The sequence below is a fragment of the Setaria italica genome, chromosome I, assembly GCF_000263155.2.
Source record: "Setaria italica strain Yugu1 chromosome I, Setaria_italica_v2.0, whole genome shotgun sequence".
NCBI classification, from domain to species: domain Eukaryota; kingdom Viridiplantae; phylum Streptophyta; class Magnoliopsida; order Poales; family Poaceae; genus Setaria; species Setaria italica.
The window spans coordinates 32,196,233-32,218,180 of NC_028450.1; the positions used below are offsets into that span (position 1 = coordinate 32,196,233).

General features: G+C 46.3%; 4 protein-coding genes and 1 long non-coding RNA gene across 5 annotated transcripts; 2 read left to right on the forward strand and 3 right to left on the reverse strand.

The window, feature by feature from the left end:
- Positions 1-284: 284 nt before the first annotated feature.
- On the forward strand, positions 285-2,090 carry LOC101761521 (pentatricopeptide repeat-containing protein At2g18520, mitochondrial). Its single transcript, XM_004953136.3, has one exon. The coding sequence runs from the start codon at positions 367-369 to the stop codon at positions 1,753-1,755; it is 1,389 nt and encodes a 462-aa protein (XP_004953193.1). The 5' UTR covers positions 285-366; the 3' UTR covers positions 1,756-2,090.
- A 1,711-nt stretch (positions 2,091-3,801) lies between these two features.
- Positions 3,802-5,503, reverse strand: LOC106804407. Its single transcript, XR_002676109.1, has 3 exons — positions 5,326-5,503; positions 4,590-4,680; positions 3,802-4,410 (listed from the first exon to the last, which is right to left on the reverse strand). It is a non-coding gene; the product is annotated as an uncharacterized LOC106804407 (long non-coding RNA).
- Positions 5,504-7,020: 1,517 nt separating this feature from the next.
- LOC101762341 (ribosomal RNA-processing protein 14) lies at positions 7,021-8,214 on the reverse strand. The gene has a single exon (XM_004953137.2). It carries the CDS (start codon positions 8,212-8,214, stop codon positions 7,021-7,023), a length of 1,194 nt encoding a protein of 397 aa, XP_004953194.1.
- A 4,030-nt stretch (positions 8,215-12,244) lies between these two features.
- LOC101762744 (probable metal-nicotianamine transporter YSL14) lies at positions 12,245-16,772 on the forward strand. Its single transcript, XM_004953138.3, has 6 exons — positions 12,245-12,861; positions 14,222-14,385; positions 14,471-14,568; positions 14,683-14,817; positions 15,063-15,252; positions 15,372-16,772. Exons 1-6 carry the CDS (start codon positions 12,387-12,389, stop codon positions 16,482-16,484), a joined length of 2,175 nt encoding a protein of 724 aa, XP_004953195.1. The 5' UTR covers positions 12,245-12,386; the 3' UTR covers positions 16,485-16,772.
- Positions 16,773-16,846: 74 nt separating this feature from the next.
- Positions 16,847-21,567, reverse strand: LOC101763151 (replication protein A 32 kDa subunit B-like). The gene is given in 11 exon segments (XM_012848434.3): positions 16,847-17,218; positions 17,395-17,463; positions 19,164-19,249; positions 19,313-19,390; positions 19,498-19,576; positions 20,022-20,099; positions 20,186-20,227; positions 20,307-20,404; positions 20,873-20,922; positions 20,925-20,982; positions 21,088-21,567. Coding segments are annotated over 11 exon segments (861 nt in total). The 5' UTR covers positions 21,226-21,567; the 3' UTR covers positions 16,847-17,133.
- Positions 21,568-21,948: the final 381 nt, after the last annotated feature.

Here is a 21,948-nt window from a genome sequence, read left to right on the forward strand (position 1 = left end):
TTCCTACGAGCTCGGTGGGTCGATATGTTTTGGGCTTTCAAGTTTGGGTCCGTTCAAAAAAAAAAGTTTGGGTCCGCGATACACGACTCAATTAGGCCCGGTACTTACATTCCGGACGCGCTACAATGGAAGTACTGGGCTGCAAATAAGCTGCATCCGGCTTTTTTTACTGTTTGAACAGTAAACACGGAGAGAAATAAAAAAAAAAGCCGGCTGAACAGTCGGCTACGGCTTATTTTGGGTTATTCGAACAGGCCCAAAACCTAGCGCCCCCTCAAAAAAAAAAAAACACAAAACCTAGCGGAGCGAAACCCAACTAAACCCTCTCCTCGCCGTCACCCCGTCGCGGCGTCGCCGCCCACGAAAATGGCTGCGCTCGCGATCCTCCTCCGCCAGGGCCGCCGCGCCCATGCCCACGCCCGTGGCCTCCCCCTCTCCCGTGCGCTCTCCAACACCACAGCCAGCAGCGACCCTGGCGCCACCACGGGGTCCAGCGCCAGGCGGCGCCTCCGCCGCGAGTTCGATCCGGACCGCGCGGTCTCCATCCTGGAGACCATCGACACGGCCTCCATGTCGGCCGGCGCCACCCGCAACACACTCTCCGTCGCCGCGCGCCGCCTCTCCGTAGCCGGCCGCGTCGCCGATGCGGAGGCGCTCATATCCTCCTATCTCGTTGCGTGCACAACCGAGCCCTACCTCGCCGCCGTCCTGTGCTCCTACGCCTCCGCCAACCTCCACGAGAAGGCCCTTGACGCCTTCCGCTCCACTGCGCCGTCCCTCCCGACCCCCATCTCCGCGCTCCCATTCAACGCCCTCCTCTCCACCTTCCTAAGATGTCGCCGCCACCACCGAATCCCTGCCCTCTTCGCCGAGCTCTCCAAGGAGTTCTCCATCACCCCCAACGACACATCCTACGGCATCCTTGTCAAAGCCTACTGCATGAACCGCGACGATGCTAAGGCGAAGCAAACCTTGGATCAAATGCGTGAGCAAGGTATCTCGCCGACCACCAAAATCTACACCCCATTGATCGATTCAATGTATAAGCAGAAGAAGACAGAGGAGGCTGAGCTCTTGTGGAAGGAAATGGTAGAGAGTGGATGCAAACCTGATGTGGCGGTGTATAATGTGAAGGTCATGTATTACGGACTGTATGGGAAGCTGGAAGAGGTTATGGAGGTGATGGAGGAGATGGAGGCGGATGGAGTGAAGCCGGACATCATCACCTACAATTTCCTCATGTCTAGCTATTGCAGAAATGGAAAATTTGTGGATGCCAAGGCTGTGTATCATTCACTAGCTGAGAAGAGGTTCTCCCCAAATGCTGCTACATACAAGTATATGTTGGCAGGGCTGTGTGCCAATGGCGACTTTGATGCTGGGTTGGGCATCTTCAAGGAAAGCTTGAAGAGGAACAAGGTACCAGATTTTTTTACAATGAAAGGGTTCGTTGAGGGATTGGTAAAGGGAGGGATGGTGGCTGAGGCCAAGAAGGTTATTGCAGATATGCATAAGAAGTTCCGAGTGTCTGGGTGGAAGAAGCTTGAGAAGGAGCTTGGGTTGGACTTAGATAGCGGGGACACTTCTTGTTCAAAAGGTACATCTGGAAAAATTGTTGCTGAAGCAAAGTCTGTTGCTGCGGATGCAGAGGCACTTGAGCTTGAAGGATCTGCTGCCGAGGAAACTGCTGTATCAGAAGAATCCAGTGATGATGAGGTGCCTGTGCCTGGGGAAATTCCACGAGGTCCCACCTAAGTGGGTATTACCATGTTCTTCAAGTTTAATGTGTTTAGGATTTGTGTATCACTGTTTAATTTGTGGTTAAAAACAAATTGAATAGTAGTTCATGTCAGGAATGTCTGAAATCATTTGGTGACAGATTTGACAAAACCTGAATCACTGAATAAGATTTGGCATTGCTGTTGCCTTCTTGACATTCCTGAAAGCTTATGACAGGTTTTAAAAGCTTTCAGTGTGAGTATATTGCTCGGTGGATTTGGAATGTTGTGTTGAGTCTGTCTAGCCCATAAGCTTCCAGACTCATGCAGCTGGAAATTTTTTATATCCTACTTATCCAGGAAATTTTGGTATGCGTCTTCTGTTGTATATATTTTCTGGTATTTTTCCTGGCTTGGTTTGATTTGGCCATTTGGGTTTGCATAATTACAAGAACAATCAAATGGGGATGATGGAGAGTATGATCCATCATCAAACATTTGAAAAAAAAGAGCAATAAAGATAGTAACCTGCCAGATTTTAGGGAATGGCGAGCAGCTTTATGGATACCACAAGCAAATTCGTGTTGCTTGCTCAACATGGTGTCATGTATCTCGACAATAATCAATGCCTGACCACTGAGCCTCTCGAAGCTACGATCCATAGCGCTGTTCGCCACTGTCGCCTGCTCAGTGTCAACGATTCGCTGATCCCTGCTGCTCATGCTGAAGTAGCAGACATGGGGCTTGTTTAGCTCGCAGAGGCGGTGCTGGCTTTCATAAACTTTGCTGCGAGGACTGAGGAATGAATGATGGATGTAGGTAGGAGCAACAGATCACGCTCTTGCCTTGGACGCGCTCACTCGCTGGCTACTGGCCGGTCTCTCTGGATGGAGAGGGGTTCTGGGTTTTGACTTTTGACACAGCTAGGATGTGACGTGCTAACAGTGATGTCCCACCCCGTCAACGCCGAGCTACCTCTACCATTTTCTGTGGGTTGGTGTAGAGTGACTACAGTTTTGTAACAGCTGCAGATTCTGGTTCTTGGGTTGCCGGTATTCGGTAGCTTCCTGTTTTTTTCCTTTCTTTGAGTGAGAAGCACTTAGGTCCCGTTTGGATCCCATTAGGATTTTAAGAATCCAGATAGTTGAGAGAAATTATAAAAATCTGGATTCTAGATAGTAATAATCTAACGTGTTTGGATCCTAAGATTATAATCTGGATAGTGGGTTGGTTGAGAAAAAGAATTGTCTATAATGCCCTTAGTTTGGATGGGGAAGGATATGTCGTAGGGGTACAATTGTCCCTTTCCAATCCATAATCCCCAAATAGCTAGGTTGGGGTGGGGATAGTGGGATTATTGGAATTTAGAGGGCTAGATTCTTATAATCATAATCCACACTAGAATCCACCCTATTTGGATCCTCTAGTTATTTTTTTTATCCAGATTGTATAATCTCTGGTGATCCAAGCGGGCCCTTAGGTTCATGCCAATAAACACTGGAGCAGCGCACTTGATCCTGAAACTGTAGTTACTGCTGGATTGAAAAAATGCAGGTTTTCAACAGGTTGCCTGATATATTAGAGTGCAAAACACATCTGATCTACTCCTGCTCTTCTTTGGGGATTGAAGTGCTAAATGCCGCTTGGCGCTCGTAATGTAAGCATTGGAACATTAGTACAAGTCCCCATGGAAGTAATAGATGCATGGATCGAAGGGGTTCTAACACTTTCGGAGTTTCAGCACCCACTCGATTGTAGAATCGCAGATTCTGAAGTGGATTGGAGACTCAGATTAAAGATTCTATCTGACGATGTACTGATTAAAACAGTGAACAGGCATGGGACAGCTTTCAGATTTTTTATCGGTTTCAGTCACTTCTGAAAATAACTACTGGGTATGGAACTACAGTTCCAAAAGGTACTTGCTACGACATAGGAAAAAAGTTAGCCCCATGATCGTATGGAACTGAAAGACGATCAATGATTGTAGAAGAATTGGTAGTCTCCTCGTGTACAACTTTTGTATAGATTGATTTTACAGTCCAATTCGTTGGAGGAAGAGAATAAAACATGCCTAATAATCTTGAAAAAACAACCGCTTTTCCTCTATGAAACACGGGGGTTTATCTCATTTCCAGTATGAATGAACTTAAATGTTTCCTTTTCCACAAGTAAACCGTTCCTGCTAAATTTGAATGGAATTATTACATTCCAGACATGCTCTTACATATGTAATTTTCTTCCACTGCACCTCCCACCGGAGATGCACTGACTGAGTTCAGACGGCTTCTTCTTCTTTTTGGTTAACAGTTCAGACGGCTTCTTCATTCTGTAGTGAGACTACGGAGTGCCATCTGGGAAATTGACACGGTGACAAGGGAAGTGGTTAATCAGAACATGATCAGACAGCGGCTCAGATCAACAGAAGCAAAAGCATGATAACTAAACTGATAATTACACAATATCGAAGAGGTATCCCAAATCCAGGCATACAATTTTGATTCCCACAACATATGCAGAACATTTGCCGCTGCAACATTATATCCTATAACATTAAGGGGGGCAATAGAACAAAACGAGAGAAAACAACAAAGAAATAGTGTCTTGAATGATGTCACACAGATCAGATGATCAGCATGTAACTGGGTGATGATGACTGTCGATGACCCTCAGGCCCATGTTGCACATCCACCTGCAACACAGTGCAGACACTGATTTTGTGAACAGGTAGAGCTTAAAATTTCCAACAAAGATGCAGCATTTGCTACCTATTTGGTTTACTATGTTTCATAGTTTTTGCAGGGGAATCATAGTTTTTGCAGTGGAGTCTTTATTGACAGCAGTGTATTTGGGAACAGGGGGGTAACTTACTTCATATAACTGTTCTGCTAGGGAGCAAAGCATCCTTGATCAGTGACTATTCCACCTTTGATAAGGTACCCATTTCTCTCCCTAGCAGCTTCTGGAACAACATCAACATTGATTATCTACAAATCAGAACAATCACCGCCAAAGAAAATGTGTCTAATGCAATGCTATTACGGTTTAAATAGACGAACCACAAGTTCAGGACTATTCAGATGATCAGACTCTTCTGCTCATGACAAGAAAAATCAAATGCAACAACAAGTCTGTCCAACAATGGCAATAACAGAGCAGAGAAACAACTGGATCGGGATATGGCAGGTGTTTTGGGATGGAACATGAATGGCACATGCATGAACCGTACTGCAAGCAATCTGCATTTTCAGATTTTCTTTATTTATATTTTACAACAAAAACTAATTTATGACTCGTTGACAGCTTTATGTTTGGAACACAACTTTAGCTTGATTTCATCAGTTAAATACAGGTAAAGAGGTCAAATGAAATTTTCTGCAGGCAAAGACAAGTGCACAACGTCATAACTATATAAGCTATCTTCCATGCAAAATGGTGAAAGAACATGCAAATGTATTTCTATTTTAAATTAATGTTTTTTCAAAAATAAATGCAGAAATTGACATGGAAAAATGACATATCATTTATTAAGTACATATCATGTAATATCCCAAGAAAAAATAGAAACCAATAGATTATTAAATGTAAGAATATCAGTTTGGAATACCTTCACAATATCTCCAATTCGAGCATTCTTATCAACGGTTGCTCTTCTGATGTGTGAATTCTTCACAATAGCAATAGGAATGCCAGCTTTTTCAGCAAGGAGTTCCTTGGTAGCTTCAGTCTGGGTAAAAAGAACACCAGGGTTTGAGTTCTCTTATTGCTCTGACAGCAGCATACACATGTATATATTTTACCTCATAGTAGTCAGCACCCATTAGTGAAGTGTCCTCTACAGACACATCTTGCAGTTCTACAAGCATAAAAATCAAGATAAAGAATATGCTAAATGAAGTATACGAAATTACTTTGGAAGAAATTAAAAGGCATATAGAAATGTAGTAAAATATGCTGCATTAAAACAAAACACTACTTAATTTAGTAACAAATCCTTGACAAATAACATTGTCTTTCACATTAGCATCAAGAACCTTCGAAGGTGGCTGTGTTGAGGTTGTTTATAAATTGGAGCAGAACTGTCATAGAAACTGCATTTAGATTGAAGGCAAACAATAAATGAGAAGAGGCCAATTGAAATTGTAAGATGATATGGGGATTGATATACAGATGAGGAATGTTTTAATTCTCGATTGGCTATTCATGGCCTATGTATGGTTGTCACTTGGCAGTGCAACTTGACAAGTGCTGCCATCGCTTACATCCATCTCTTTCAGTTATGCCTCCATGCTCTTCTCTGAAAATTGTACGATTCCCCCTCCTGGAGCTGCAGTGCATCCATCATTTTTTCACTCACTATCCTTCACATGGTAGTATACCAGTGGTATAATAATATAATGAGACCTTAAGAGAAGAAGCTAAGAGCAAACATGAAAAATGATCAAGTGAACAGTTCAAAATCAAGGATCCATAAAAAAATGGATATTGATATCATCAATAGGCCTCCCAAGGATTGCAAAATTAATGAACTGCTTCAGAGTAAAGCTTACTAATTCACTATGGCATCATGAATGATCAAAGTTTTGGTATTGTAGTCAAAACCTACATCCAGATCATCTTTTAAATATCTCATCAGTATAATATGAAACCTTCATTATGTTCACATAATAGCAGCAATGGACAAAGACACAAGTAGATGAAATTTCAGCAAGCAGAGCAACAGAAGCTTGCAAGATCAGCTTGATTATCATAATAGAGTACACTGAATTTTCAGGCAGATAAATTACAAATGTAATGCGATACAATAAAAATGTAAAATAAGAAAGTACATGTGTGATTCTCACTGTGCTGAATCAATAAACAGTTGACAAACAAAGCATTCGACAAAAGTTTACAGCATACGAGAGGCCATTAATATTAAGATGGCAAGCTCGCTATTGCAGTTCTGACTCACCCTGGTCCCCAAGACCATCTCAGAAGCACTACTATCCATCACTATGATGATACAAAGAACGAAACAGGCATCCACATAAGCACAATTAAGCATTGCCAGTTGATCAACATGCGAGAAAGAACTAGAAGAACTAGCAAGGCGTGACTTGATAAAAGAGAACACAGCTATTAATAAGTACTCCAAACTCTCCTGTAGGACTGCTAAATGTTGAAAGTTCATGCAATAGTTAAGGCACTTTAGCAGCCATGAATTGGTAACCTATTACAAGCACCAACTGCTCATATCAGCAAATGAAGTTTTGAAGGAAAACATGGTAAACCATTTCCAGGACAACCTTGGACATAGATGTTACTCATTGACATAACCATCCTTGCGCCCCTCAAATCCAGGGCGCATAAGCTTTTTCTCACGCTTCTCAATCTTGCGCATCTTCTTCTGGTGTGCCCGCTCCCGGATGTTCTCTGTTCTTTTCTTCTGCTTCTCCTTCCTCTGATTGTCCACAGTTTTCTGCCTCTCCTTCCACTGAGCAGCATGTTTCTGCTGCCGCTTTTCCTCCTTCTTCAAGCTCTCCTTAATCAACTTGGGGTCATCATGCACCTTCTCCCCAGCAGCCCGTCTTCTTGCGGTATCCCACGCGATCTTGTTCGCCTTCTCAGGATCCTGCTTTGCCTCCTGCAACCGCTTAGCCTGCTCCAGCTCCTTCTTCTTGTTCTTAATCCTCCTCTTCTTCCTCCTCCTTGCTTCCTTTGGGTCAACAACCACGTTCGCATACATGATATCTGGCTTCTCCTCCGCCTTCTTGGCCTTTTTCCCATCCTTGTCCTCTGCATCCTCTGTGCCATCATCACGCTTTCTCTTCTTGCCTTCGCCCTTTCCCTTCTTCTCATTCTTCCCCTTTGCCTTCTTGCCCTTCTCCTTCTTGGGCTTATTCAAGAACTCAGGCCTAGTGCACCGGTTGCCACGGAGCTCCGCGATGCGGCGATGAAGCCGCTCCCGCAGCTCCTCGTAGGTCACCGACCGATCCTCGGACACCACTGCCGCCGGCGCAATCGGCATCTCATCCTTCTCATCCCCGTCTTCCTCATCCTCCTCTACCTCATCACCATCTTCATCCTCGGAGCTTGCCTCATCCCCAGATTCCTCGCCCTCTTCTCCTGACTTCCCCTCCTCATCGTCGCCATCTTCTTCCTCCGCCGCCTGGTCGGCAACGGACTTCTTGAGGAGGTCCAGGGTGGAGGCCGGCGGCGCGGAGGGGTCGAGGCGCGCGCGGCGAGCCGCCTTGACGTTGGCGCGGGACTGGGCCTTCATAGCCGCCTTGGCGGCCTTGGAGAGGCCCTGGTACCAGGGGCGGTCCTCATCGCCGGACGGGAGGTAGAAGCGCGGAGGAATGAGCTGCACGAGGGCGTCGAAGAAGAGGGCGTGACCGTGGACGCCGCCGCAGTCGGCAGCGGCCAGGAGGTCGGCGGGCATGGTGGCCGCGAGGGATTCGTCGTCGGCCGTTGCCGCGGTGGCGGCGGCGGCGGCGGAGGGTTTCCTGCCCATCGCCGCAAGGGTTTGGACAGGGTTTCGGCGAGGGAATTGTGCGCGTGGGTGGGTTTGTCACGTTGTCTTATGATTTCCTTGGTGGGCTAAATGGACTACGAGGCGATGACAATATTATAACTGGGCCTTCAATGAGATGTTCCTACCGTGGGCTTCATTTTTGCATCTTGTGAGTTGGGCTACTCTCTACCTTACGTGCTTTCAGGGCTAGGCCTGTAGCCCACCCTCACTGGTAGATATTTTTTAATTCTTTTATGGAAAAATCTAACCTATCGCAAGCATTCATTGGAAATGTTCCGAGCATACAACGACGGAATACTATGGTGCCGAATTGTTCGATGCAATAGGCAATAGTTTACAATCTTTGTCGAGCGATAGGAGTTACAAGTGAGACCGCAGAACTATATGCTTCCGGTTAAACCATCTCCAGCAATCTTCCTCTCCCCAATCCAACTACATTGCAAGAGTTGATAAGAAAATACCCAATAATTATTAGGACAACCCAATAATTTAACCCAACTCTTCCGAGATAAAGAAGGAGTTGTGACTCTCCCAATACAATACAATAGCTGGATTGGGATGCGATTATTGGGAGACTGCAAAAGTAACTCTCCCAATAAAAAGATGAAAGTGATATTGTGATATCCCTATTAACTTAGTTATTGGACAATATTTATTGGAAGATTGTTGGAGATGATTTTAGATGTATTTTATGTTCTAAAAATATGCTCTCAACTCCTCTTTGGTAAGTTATGTAACCTTTGAGAATATGAACTTATTGAAAACAGTTTGTTTGTCTTCTAACAGATTTTTACTGCGTTTCAATTGTGTGCTATTAATGGTCCTATGTGCCTCTATTAGATTAACTACTGCCTCCTAAACAGAAGGCTTGTTTTTTTTATAAATGTCAATTTTAATGTTGGCTTAAAAAAAATTACCCCTCCGTTAAGAGAAAGGGCTTGCATGCTTCCAAGGACGAGCAAGGCTAGCCGTAAGTGACTCGCCTTTCATGGTCGTGTTCAAGAAGGGTTAATGTAAATTTTCATTTTACGATTTTATATGTTAGCATAACATTTAAATCTTTCTCCAAGTGACCAATGGGAGTTGATGTATACGTGGAGATGAAACTCAAGTCCTATTAATGGAGTTTCATTCTAGTTTCATGGCTCTTGGTAACTGTGTGTACGCCTAGTTTCATCCTCATGAACCCAATTCTTCTATATCCTCTTAAATTCCATGTTTTTGTATTATTTTTTTTTCTATATGGCATGTTATTTAATGAGAATGAAAATCACGTGACACTTGCATTGAGAATGGCCTACTCCACCATTCATGTACTACAATGATCGCTGGAAACTTTCATGTCATGTGAACTTCATAGGAAACTTATTGTGTTAGAACCACTTGGTAGTTAGTTTTTAAAAATAAAAATCAATTTGTACTTTCTCTATTCATCTTTGCAAGACGTATTTTGTTTTGATAGGATAAGACTTTGACCGACTATTACTCCACTAATATGCTACTGCTACGATAAAAAAAATGTAACAAAAAGTAATTTTTGGAACACTGGTATAATATTGGTGATTGCCTTATCAAAGGCTCGTCATACCGATACGTCTATGTAAAGATGAATGTGGTCGAAGCAAAACTCAAATGACCTCGGTATGTTATCTTTTACTTACAACTTATCCTATGGGGACACAATTGAGTTTTGTACTGAACTGAATTTCACAAATTTTTGCGCTTGCTGTATGTTGAAATTCTTGTTATACAGCAGGAGTACTTACCGATGTTTGTTATCGCGTCTTCCCCCCACGTGACAACCAGGATCACGCACGAACTTTGCTATTGCTGCGGTTATCCTCGGCGCGCGGGCATGCTCCGATCCGATCCTCTCCTCCCGGCTCCCCACCAGGACGCGGCTACCCGGTGTAGCCTTTCGCCGCTTGCGCGAACCGAGAAGCTAGCGGCGGGCTACGACCCAAGACGGCATGGATCCCTTTCGAACGACGCATGGAGCAGCTCGCATTCCCGCGCGCGCGCGCGCAAATGCGGCAAGCAAGTTGCGTTTGAAAAACAGAACCCATGATCACGAAGCAACTTGCACGGCCTTCTCCCCTGATTTCTTTCCTCGTTTCTCTATTGTCCAGAAAACTCCCGTCCCTCTCAAATCCAGCGGCGTTACCGTCTCGATGCACCAAATCTGACTCCGCCCCGGCGCAGAGTACACGAGGTCAGGTCACGAACCCTCGTCGTCTGCTGGCGCGGTTGCTTTCGGCTGCTCGCATTCGTGCGTGACGAGTGAAAGCAACACGAACAGTGGGTTGATCGGGTCCCGCTGCGACTGCGAGAAGGTCTGGGCGAGCGAGCGTGGCGTGGCGTGGCGTGGCGTGCAGCTTCGGCAGATTCGGGGGACATTCTTCCTCCGCGATGTGGTCTGGTCTCCTCCGCCCTGCTGCCTTGTTGATCCATCGGCGCGCTGTTTTACGAATTTACTAGTGGCGGAATGAGCCCGTGGCTTGATTAGTTTTATGGACGTGAAACTCCATCGAAATCTTCAACAGGACGACATGGACGCGCCTAACCTTGTTCGGAGCAGGACGACAGCGACGCTGCAAAACAAAATTGCCGTCGACGCCCATTCGTCAGACACGACGTCCGCTTATGTCATCCTACCTAGAACTAGAACAGAGGGTACCTTCCCCCAAGAATATATCCGCCCCGCACCGTCGCTGTAGCACGAAATCCGTAGCGATCAGATGCAGATTTGCAGTGGTAGGTTCGGATCCGAGGAACAGATGATCGAGCAAGCTTAGGCTTAGCTCATCCAGCCAGGACACCAGGAGCATGGGCCGGCGCGCGCGGCGGCCATCAATAATGCACGGGCGGGCACGCGAATCCAATCCCCGATCTCGCTTTCGCTCCGGAGCACCGGGGCTGGGTATAGCATTCCTTTTCGCGTGAGAGAACGATCACGAGCAGAGTAGCGTAGCATGCCGCAGCGGTAGCGACCCGTGCCCGTGGGGCGCTCGCGCGCGCTGCCGACTGATCGCTTTCACATGCGGAGCTATCTGTCCCCGGATGAATTGAATTATTCACGAGCCGAGGAGAGGGAATTGGAAAGAAGGTAACGGACACACACACACACACTACGACCTCGACGAAGAGCACGCCGCCGCGTTCCGTAGATGTACGTGCGTAAGTGTGGCACCGGCGTTTCCCGGAGGCAAGCCGGAGAAAGCAGCGCGTTCGATAACGGAACTGGGGCAGGGGACGGAAGAACGTCCTGATCATGGGTTTGTGCCTTCCAAAAACTGTGGTCCACCGCACTGGGCATGGGTGTGGTGCACTGGTGCCCGTGGCGTGGCCCCCTGCCAGCGCTCCAGGCGCTGGCAGGCCGGCTGCCCGGCTGTCGAAAGACGTGAAGGTATTGCTCCGAGACGATATGTTTCCGTTCGGCTTCGGCATCTAAAAAGATTTGCCGTGGTGCCATGCCTTGCGGCCCTTGCCCAGTGCGTTTCGCTCTCGACGGGACAGCGACAAGTTCGCAAATGATTGCCACCAGGAAAAAGTGAGGAGATTAGCTACTACTAGAAGGTTTCATGCGATGGACTGACAGTGCAGACGAGATAAACATCGGATATAAAGGCATAAAAGCTAGTGGTGATAATACGCTGCCAGCCACGGCCTGATGTGTTTGTCCGCTCTCGGGAGCCCAGATTTTTTTTCCTTATTGTTTTGGAGCCAATCGAGATCTAAGAAGAAAAATAAAAGAAATACTGAGACAAAGGGGACAGTTCCGTTGCCCCCATTAATTAATCCTCTCCAGGTTGCCCATTAGCCCATCACGGAGCGGTCAAAGTCAAACCACGTCCATACTTCCCCCGCAGCACCCCCCCGCAGGACTGTTCGTTCCGCCGCCGTCCGATCCCATCGGACGGCCACCATCTGCCTCGTCGGTAAGGCCCACAACCCCACGGCAAGCGCACCGGCTGCTCTCCAATAAATATCGAGGACTGCACGAGTTCGTCTGTACATACAGCCACTTCACAGCGCATCATCCCCCCAGCCTTTTTCTTCCATTCTCCCGGAAGTCTCTCCAGCCCCGGCCGTCCCTCTCCAAAAGGCAGCCACCCGCACACCAACCCGAGCGCAGGCGAGCCGCCAGCCAAATGGCACCTCACACCACCACCGCGGCGGGAGGCGGCGGCGGGGGCGACGAGGAGGTGTCGGAGGCGGCCGCGTCCCCGGCGCTGCGGCACCGCCACGCGGGCAAGGGCGCGGGCGAGGCCGGGGACGACGAGGGGATGTGCGGCAATGGCACCGCCGGGGCGGGCGACGCGGCGTCGGTGGAGCGGGTGTTCGCGGACAAGGCGGTGCCGTCGTGGCGGGAGCAGCTCACGCTGCGGGCGTTCGTCGTCTCCGCGCTGCTCGCCGTCATGTTCAGCGTCATCGTCATGAAGCTCAACCTCACCACGGGGATCATCCCCTCGCTCAACGTCTCCGCGGGGCTGCTCGGCTTCTTCTTCGTCCGCATGTGGACCGCCGCAGTCGAGCGGATGGGGTTCCTCCGCCAGCCCTTCACGCGCCAGGAGAACACCGTCATCCAGACCTGCGTCGTCTCCGCCTACGGCATCGCGTTCAGCGGTCGGTAATTAACCAGTCCCCACTCCCGAATTAAGCTTCGCTAGTACTACTTCGTAATTTGCTGTCGCTACCGTTGTCTGCTTGATTGGGATTGCTCGTAGGACTTGTAGCGATCTTGCTGTTAGGAGCGGTTGTCGCGTCGATTCCATGCTCAACTTCGTATGAATCGATGATGTGTCGTTCGAATTGTTTGAACGATCAGCAGAGCAAACGCTTTATGTTTGGTTTGGTTTGTGTGTATCAGTGGCTTTTCAGATCGTTGCGCTTTTCGATGTGGGAGTATGACGCAGATAGGGAGGGTCACGGGGGGAACATAGCGTTTTGCTGTAGTTGGTGAGCTTCAAACATCATGGAATCGATTGTTCTTTTGCCCCAAAGGAAAACACCAACCAGTCGTTTTCAATGTCGACTCAAAAGTAGAGTTTCGGGCAAAGAGGGACGATTGGTAAAGAACTGGACAACCAGCGCAGATGAACGATTGCTAAAGGACTGAAAAACTCGAAATCTCTTCTTCTTCAGATTGGACTTGTAGTTCACTGTCACTGTTAGGTGGACTGAAAGGTGATTATGTGGTCTCAAGGAGTGCATGTTTGATACGATAGTCACACGACTGATTGAGTGCTAAAGTGACTAGGACAAAATTGGCGAAAATTCGTGGGTGGCTCATTTCCTGAATAAACAGTGTGTAGGAGGAGTCAACAATATATTTATATTTTTATTTTTTGGCGCCCATAATTAGGTGAGCAACTTTCGCCAAGAAATTGCCATTTGTATTCAGGATAAGCTGGAATGGATGAGCCTGCATCGGTTGACTCCTCCCCTTAAAAAAAATGCATGGTGCATGCATTGCTTTTCTTTTTCTTTTTTGTTTGGCAGACATGGCACATGCATGTGAAAGCATCGGTCGAACATAAACAACTATCATAATCTGCAGGCTTATTTGAGAACCATGTTAATTGGTACGTTCTATCATGTGGCAGCTACTGATTTCGCAGGCACACAATAATTTGAAATTTTGCAATGAGACTGTCCACATGTATAAGTTGCTCTAGCTGGAGAAGTTACTCTTATCAACAAGTTTAAATTCTATATTTTTTCCCCTTGCAAAGCGGCAAGGTTGCAACAAAGCTTCCAGGAAATTGGGTGATGAATGATTATCTGTGTTTGAAGTGGTCAGTCTGAGGAAATCATTTCATGCATGAGACAAGTGGCTTGTTTCAGTGCCTTATTTGTCCAAATCTAATCATTTTATTTATTTTATCTGATCAGCCAACTTCATAATTGCATCAGCTGGTATCTTGCAATAAAACCAAAATATTATGCAAACTGCTGGCTTATAGCTTTTGTTCCAATTGATCAGGTGGGTTCGGCAGTTATCTATTTGGAATGAGTGACAAAATAGCTAACCAAGCAACAGAGGCTAAAGATGCTAATAATATAAAGGACCCACACCTTGGCTGGATGATAGGGTTCTTATTCCTTGTCAGTTTCATTGGGCTATTGGCACTTGTGCCCCTAAGAAAAGTATGACTTTGACTTTTTTCTCCACTACATTCTAAGTACTGTATGCAAGGAAGCTTCATTTTCATCAGCTGAACTATTGTTTCAGATTATGATTGTTGACTACAAGCTGACCTATCCAAGCGGCACAGCCACTGCATATCTCATCAATGGTTTTCACACACCTGAGGGCGCCAAGCTTGCAAAGTATATATATATATACAGTTCTGCTTTTGGCAACTTTCAGCTTGCGAAAAAATAGTTCTCACCACCTGGTTCATGTTGAACAATTCCACTTACAATGATAATGATACATTTCAGGAAGCAAGTAAAGACACTGGGCAAGTACTTCGTCTTTAGCTTTTTCTGGGGCTTTTTTCAGTGGTTCTACACAGCAGGGGATGACTGTGGATTCAAAAATTTCCCAACGTTGGGTCTTGAAGCTTATAACAACAGGTTAGAACTGTGACAGATATAACACCAGTAGTGACTGTACTGTGTCCAATATCTGAAATAGCTTATACTTTATCTATCTGGTAAAACCATGAGAGCTTGCAGATTCATCTGTGTCGTCTCTTGGCAAAGGGAAAACGATGGTTATTTATGTCAAGCATCTGAAACTTGTTCAGTATTTCCATTTGGCTTACTGTTAATTCTGAGGTATTCGTCTCTCATGCTGAACTTGGCTTATTGTCTTTCAGGTTCTTCTTTGACTTCTCTCCTACATATGTTGGAGTTGGCATGATCTGCCCATACATTGTGAATGTGTCTGTTCTGCTGGGCGGTATCCTCTCTTGGGGTGTAATGTGGCCTCTCATTGCCAAGAAGAAGGGGAGTTGGTACCCAGCTGACGTTGGAGACTCAAGTCTACATGGACTGCAGGCTTACAGGGTAAACATTCATCCTGCTTATGGCTGGTCCTCTTCTGCCAAAGCTACATCACTCAGTGTCGCCTTAACAGAAATCAGTTTCCTGACCAAGAAATGTCTGCTGGTTCCTTGCTACTGCAGGTTTTTATTTCCATTGCTTTGATTCTTGGGGATGGTTTATACAACTTCATTAAGGTGCTGATCCGCACAATCGCGGGCTTCATATCAATGGTTCAGCAAAATTCAAAAAGCATGCTTCCCGTTTCAGACCATGGCAGTTCCATGTCCACTGCTGAAGCTGTATCCTTCGATGAAGAACGTCGCACTGAGCTTTTCCTGAAAGATCAAATTCCCAAGTCAGTTGCATATGGAGGCTATGCCGCAGTTGCCGCTGTATCGATCGGCACCCTTCCTCAGATCTTCCCGCAGCTCAAGTGGTACTACATTTTGGTTGCCTATGTCGTGGCACCTGTGCTGGCCTTCTGCAACGCCTACGGAAGTGGCCTCACCGACTGGTCTCTCGCCTCCACCTACGGCAAGCTCGCCATCTTCGTGTTCGGCGCATGGGCCGGCCTCGCTCAGGGCGGCGTGCTCGTCGGCCTCGCGGCGTGCGGCGTCATGATGAGCATCGTGTCCACGGCCTCCGACCTGATGCAGGATTTCAAGACCGGGTACCTGACGCTGGCGTCGCCGAGGTCTATGTTCATCAGCCAGGTGATCGGAACCGGGATGGGGTGCGTCATCGCGCCCTGCATCTTCTGGCTGTTCTACAAGGCGTTCGGCGACATCGGCGAGAGCGGGACGGAGTACCCGGCGCCCTACGCCATCGTGTACCGCAACATGGCCATCCTCGGCGTCGACGGCTTCGGCTCGCTGCCGAAGAACTGCCTCACCCTCTGCTACATCTTCTTCGCGGCGGCGATCGCCATCAACCTGGTGAGGGACCTGACCCCGAACAGGGTGTCGAGGTTCATCCCGCTGCCGATGGCGATGGCGATCCCCTTCTACATCGGGTCCTACTTCGCCATCGACATGTTCCTGGGCTGCGCGATCCTCTTCGTGTGGGAGCGGCTGAACAAGGCGAAGGCGGACGCGTTCGGCCCCGCGGTCGCGTCGGGGCTGATCTGCGGAGACGGGATCTGGACACTGCCGCAGTCTATCCTGGCTCTGGCCAAGGTGAAGCCCCCGATTTGCATGAAGTTTTTGTCGAGAGCAACCAATGCCAAGGTGGACAGCTTCCTCGGATTGTCGTGATTACAGGGAGAGCTACGGCAAGTAGCGCGCTTCATCCTGTAATTATCGGCGCAAGATGTTTTGCCAGGCGACTGCTTTGCAGAAAAGCAAGAAATGTTTTGATGTGGAGTGATCGCAGCTGGTCCGTGCAGTCTCAAATGTTAAGAGCTTGTACTCCACATCCCTATGCGGCAACGCCTTTTGAGCTCATTCATGACTTGGTGTATTTCACGTTTTTCTTGAAAAGGAAAAAAAACAATAGGCTTGTATATAATCACATTTTAGGCCTCGTTTGGAGTGCTAAGCTTTTGCAGGAATTGTAGTTCCGATGTTGCCTATCGTCTCGTAAAACTTGTGAGAGGTCTGCGTCGATACGCTAAGAATAGATAAACAAAACATGGGTGATTACACAGGATTACTAGAATGGCAAACACAACAGATGTCCTGAAGGGAGACCTAGCCTACTCACATCACGTGTCCATTACTCCATTACATAGATAATTGCAATAAGGGAACTGTACTCAGCTACACAGCTTAACCTAGCCGTTAAGCTGTTGGTTCCCTTACGAATATGCAAGATATGCGAGGCAATCCTGCAGAGTGCTCACATTTCTTGCTTGAAACAGCTCCACGCCTACACGGAGGAGCCTGACACAGGCTTGGAACATGATCAGCCATTCATGGCGGACCTGTAATGGAGATCATCGATCGTGTTGTAAATGTTGCCATCGTCAATATGTTTTTGCATGACCTCCCTGCGAAAAGGAAGCAAGATCGTAACTCGTGATACCAAATACGAACAAGACGTGTTTTGACCAAAGTATTACAGTTACAGGTTTCCTAAGTAAAAGGCATCAAACAATTTAATGGTTTGTTTGCATCATATTAACAGTGTAGACCAAGCTGAACGTATTGTGATGAAAATACGTACTTGATTACTTCCTCTGGTAGTTTAAGACGATCAATGATATATGCCACAGTTATCCCATCCTCCCGGTCTCTGCAGATGAGATCATCAGTCTATTTCTCAACCAGTATATTCTGATTATTTCCTTACAGTAATTAACTTGCATTTAAAATTTCTACTGGGAAACCAGCAATACAAGGAGAATAAACATTCAGAAGTTACTGCAAAACGAAATTTATGCAAAACCCATTCAAATAAATGCAACACAAAATTAGTCTCGGATGGCATTCATCAAAATCAGTGTCCACCAAAATGAGAACTCAAATATCCTGAAGAAAAAAAATTTATCCTTTTGATTTTCTCGTTATTTCCAGGTCAAATTGTTACTAAGTATGGCATTCTTTAGTCTTTACCATGGACAAAGCTCTGCAGGCCTGGTATCTGTTACAATACTACGAGTTTTGTCTTCTTTGGACTATGGTATTCATGAACATGAACCATGCATGCGAACTTTGTTTCATTTCACCACTCTGCAATTTCATGTGGTGCCTTTGAATAAAAGCAGAGTAAAATCTACGTTTCCAAATTTTGCTTCTTGGATGTACACAGTACCATCTAGCATAAGTAAGGGGGTGTTTGGATAGCAGGTGCTAAACTTTAGCAGTGTCACATTGGATATTCAGATGCTAATTAGGAGGACTAAACATTAGCTAATTGCAAAACTAATTACACAGATGGAGTCTAATTTGCGAGACGACTCTATTAAGCCTAATTAATTCATCATTAGCAAATGGTTACTGTAGCACCACATTATCAAATCATGGACTAATTAGGCTTAATAGATTCATCTCGCGAATTAGACTCCATCTGTGCAATTAGTTTTGTAATTAGCCTATGTTTAATACTCCTAATTAGTATCCAAACATCCGATGTGACGGGTGCTAAACTTTAGCACCTTGGAGCCAAACAGCCCCTAAGCTCAACATTAGCTTGCAATAACACCCAAACATTGATTTGATGTATGGATGGAATCACAGCGCGTTCTATTAATTTACTACTTAGGTACTGAACTTTCTAGAACAAGCACATGCCAAATGAAGCGACCGTGGTGTATCTCATTAATACACCAAATTAGTCTATGCACTGATGGTCAGACACTCAGACTGGTATGTGACCTTGGCTGGATAGTATGCAAACCAGGCCCTTTGTCATGTGGTAGGAAAACAAATGCAAATGCTAGTTTCAGGAGAATAACATGAATGGATTGCAGCACCTATAACCATATAGAGACAAGCTTTTTAAAGGATATCATCTATAGAGGGGGGGGGGGGGGTTCCAATTAATAAGCTGATCAGTGTGCTCTTCAGCAAGTGAACAACCTTCACAATTTTCCTAACAATATACCGCTATCTACGAGAACCAGGGAATTTTTCTCAATATGCATTCCATGCAATCCATTAATGAACCACAAATTGATAGGGGAAATTTAATTTTCAGCCCTACTGATTATTCATTGCTCATATGTGAAGGTCGACCTTAACATTTTTATCAAAAGAATAAGATGTGACTGAACAGGCAGATCATCACACGATTGTGTAGCCTTTTCCAACAAATGCACCATATCTGTGAGTGTTCATGCGTGTTAAATTAAATATCCAAGGCATTCAGTAGCACACCAGCAACAATAGTGGGTGTCAATGGTTAATTTACATGATTGCCGAGTCATGAAAAACACTCAAGCTCACTAGCACAGCAACAAAACGACAGGGCAGAATCAGCTATAGTTCACTTACATGATCGCTGGGTCATGAAAAACACTCATGACCAAGCTAGATACATCATTTCCAGCAGTATTTCCTGATGCCGAGAATGTTGTAGCCTGATGAAATATTAGATCAAAACTGGCAGAAATTTGTAAAATTGCACACTTAAGAAAAGCTACCTGATTATTGGGGAGTCGAACTTGGTTAGCATGTCCAGGGATTCCAGTACTAGCATTTATTTGGGACGGCAACCGCGACTACGATGAAAAAACATAATGCACTGTAAAACATAAAATTCCACCAAAACAAGATAATGGTTTGTCAGTAAGAAATTAAACTCCCAGAAGATGTGGGATCTTAGTACATTTGACTTGGTGAGCTCCAAATGCACATAAATGCAGTGCAGAAAGTGATGTGTTATATCGTTGAAGTTCGTCACACGCCTGAAAAGAATCATAAACAGTAAGGTTACAAGTTGAAATTGCTTAACTGAATTCACAAGATATTTGTCCAGGCAAGGTTAGCCTCTCTCCTTAAAGCAAGGTCATTAGCGACCCTGAATTATCCCAAGAAATCTAGCTATCGATTTTGCAGATGTCATGACAAACTTTGAGTCTGATATAATGATACCCAGAAAGCAACATTACATATTCATTAACGTGTCAATAACCTAGATGGCTGGACGCAAACTTAGCACCCACAAAAGTTGTAATTTGCCACAGGATCAGGTTTTTATTTAGTGTCAAGTCAGTAACTGAAGCAAAATGGGATTTAGTACAGTAGCATAATGGAAGAGATCAAATATCCTACATCAAGCCACCAACAGCAGACATTGGAAGTAAGCATCACCAAGTCATTGTGCAAGGGAGATTAGTATAGAGAGCTCACCGAACAGAGTAAGCAACCACATGACGCTTTCCTTGAAAACCTTTCAAGCCACCATTGACAATGACATAGTTTCCATCGCTTGTAAAACAAAACCAAAGCAAAGCTATCAGCTTTGCTGCATAGCAAACTGAATTTATTGACACATCACAAGTAGCAATTCTTACTTGACATCAGCCATTTCCTTAGTGTCAGAAGACTCATTTTCCCTTAGAAAAGGAATGCCAGTCAATTCATGAGACAATACCAAAATATGCTGATCATCAAAGACAGTATGAAGCATCCTACCAGCGATTCACATCTATCTTGCCGGTACCATCATCAAGAATGAACGCAACATCTGTGACCCGCTCAACCTTACCAAGCATGCGTCCAACAAGCCTAATCTGCAATTCAGAGCAAATATAACAGTTAAAATAACTTTGATATTCACCAACCAACCGCTCAATGCAAAACCGTCTAAAAGCAGATGAACTAGATTTTAAAGAGAAAAACAAAGAGCACACAATATAGTAAGGACGTTAATAAATATTGGAAATAAATTGCATAGGAGGAAGCATTTCATTTGAACCGACCATACCTATGCCTAATGGGGCTAGTTTTCAGCAGGACAATGTCAAATACAAGGAGCTAATTTTCTTTCGTAATGGATCTACTAATGAGCAAATATTCCGCCCATCCAGGCACTGGAAGCATCCAAAGTACAATTTTACACAGCCAGTGCACCCAAAAAAAAAAGAACTGTTGCTTTGCGCACCCCCCCCCCCCCAACACACCCACACAAAAAAAAAATACTCCAATCGCTGCTCAAAAGAAACGAACTTCCGCCAGAGAGAGAGAGGCATGATCCGTACCGTGGACACCTCGACGCTGTTGATGGCGAAATTGGACTTGTCATCGCTGGCTGCGCCGCGTCCATGATCTGCTTCACGGTGAGCGGCAGCAGCGTCTGCGCGTTCCGGCCCTGCCCACCAGAACCGACCGAGAGCACCCACGAAGGCTTCAGGGGATGGATGCCAGATCCAACGCGAATGGAAACAAACGGGAGATTAGGCCGGTTCGAACCAACCTTGGAGAGGCTGCCGCCGCCGCTGCTCTCCGGGGCCGCGGTGGACTGCGACGGCATGAAGCCCCCGCCGCCGAAGAGGGAGTTGGCGTTCGCGGCGCCACCGCCGCCATCGTAGTGCCCGCCGCCGCCTCCGTACATCGCGGCGCCTAAAGCCCTAAACCCTAGGGCTTGCCGAGGAAGGAAGGGCGGGAGGGGGAAGGGGACGGTGAGAGGGCGGGAGGAACGGTTTGGTTGGGTCTGGGCCTTTGGTTTGTTTCGGTTCAAAGGAGCTTCGAGAAGGAAGAGAAGGGGAAGCGGGGGCAAGCGGAGAGGACTGCGGGCGCTGTGCCTCTGCTGCGCGCCTGAATTGGTTGATGATCTGGGGCGCGTGCCAGAGCAGCTGGCACAGTGCGCGTTGCTTCAAGAGCCTGAGCAACACCGCGCAGGCGGTGGCGTGCACGCGCCGGTACCGGATGGCTCGGCGCCTCAGCTCGGGATGCTGGTTCAGTGGTTCGTCCCGTACTTCCGTTCTTCTTCGCTCCCCGTGGCGTTGGTTTGATTTTGATCTTCGACGTGCGCGCCGGTGCACGGTTCTGGCTTGCGCGAAGAGGTTTCTCGTACCCTGCGCGAATAGAAAAACGCGTATCTGAATTAAAGAAAGTCAGCAATGACGTACTCCTTCCGATTAAATTTAAACTTATTTTATTTTAAGGTAAAATGCACTGGAAATCCATTAACTGGATGTGTCACTTAGGTCCACGAACTTTAAAAATATATTTTTAGGTTCATATACCAGTCGTTCGACGCATGTTCCTACCCCTCTACATGGGCATCTAGCACCGACAATCTGACATGGCAGGCTAACTGGGCATCTTCTCTCTC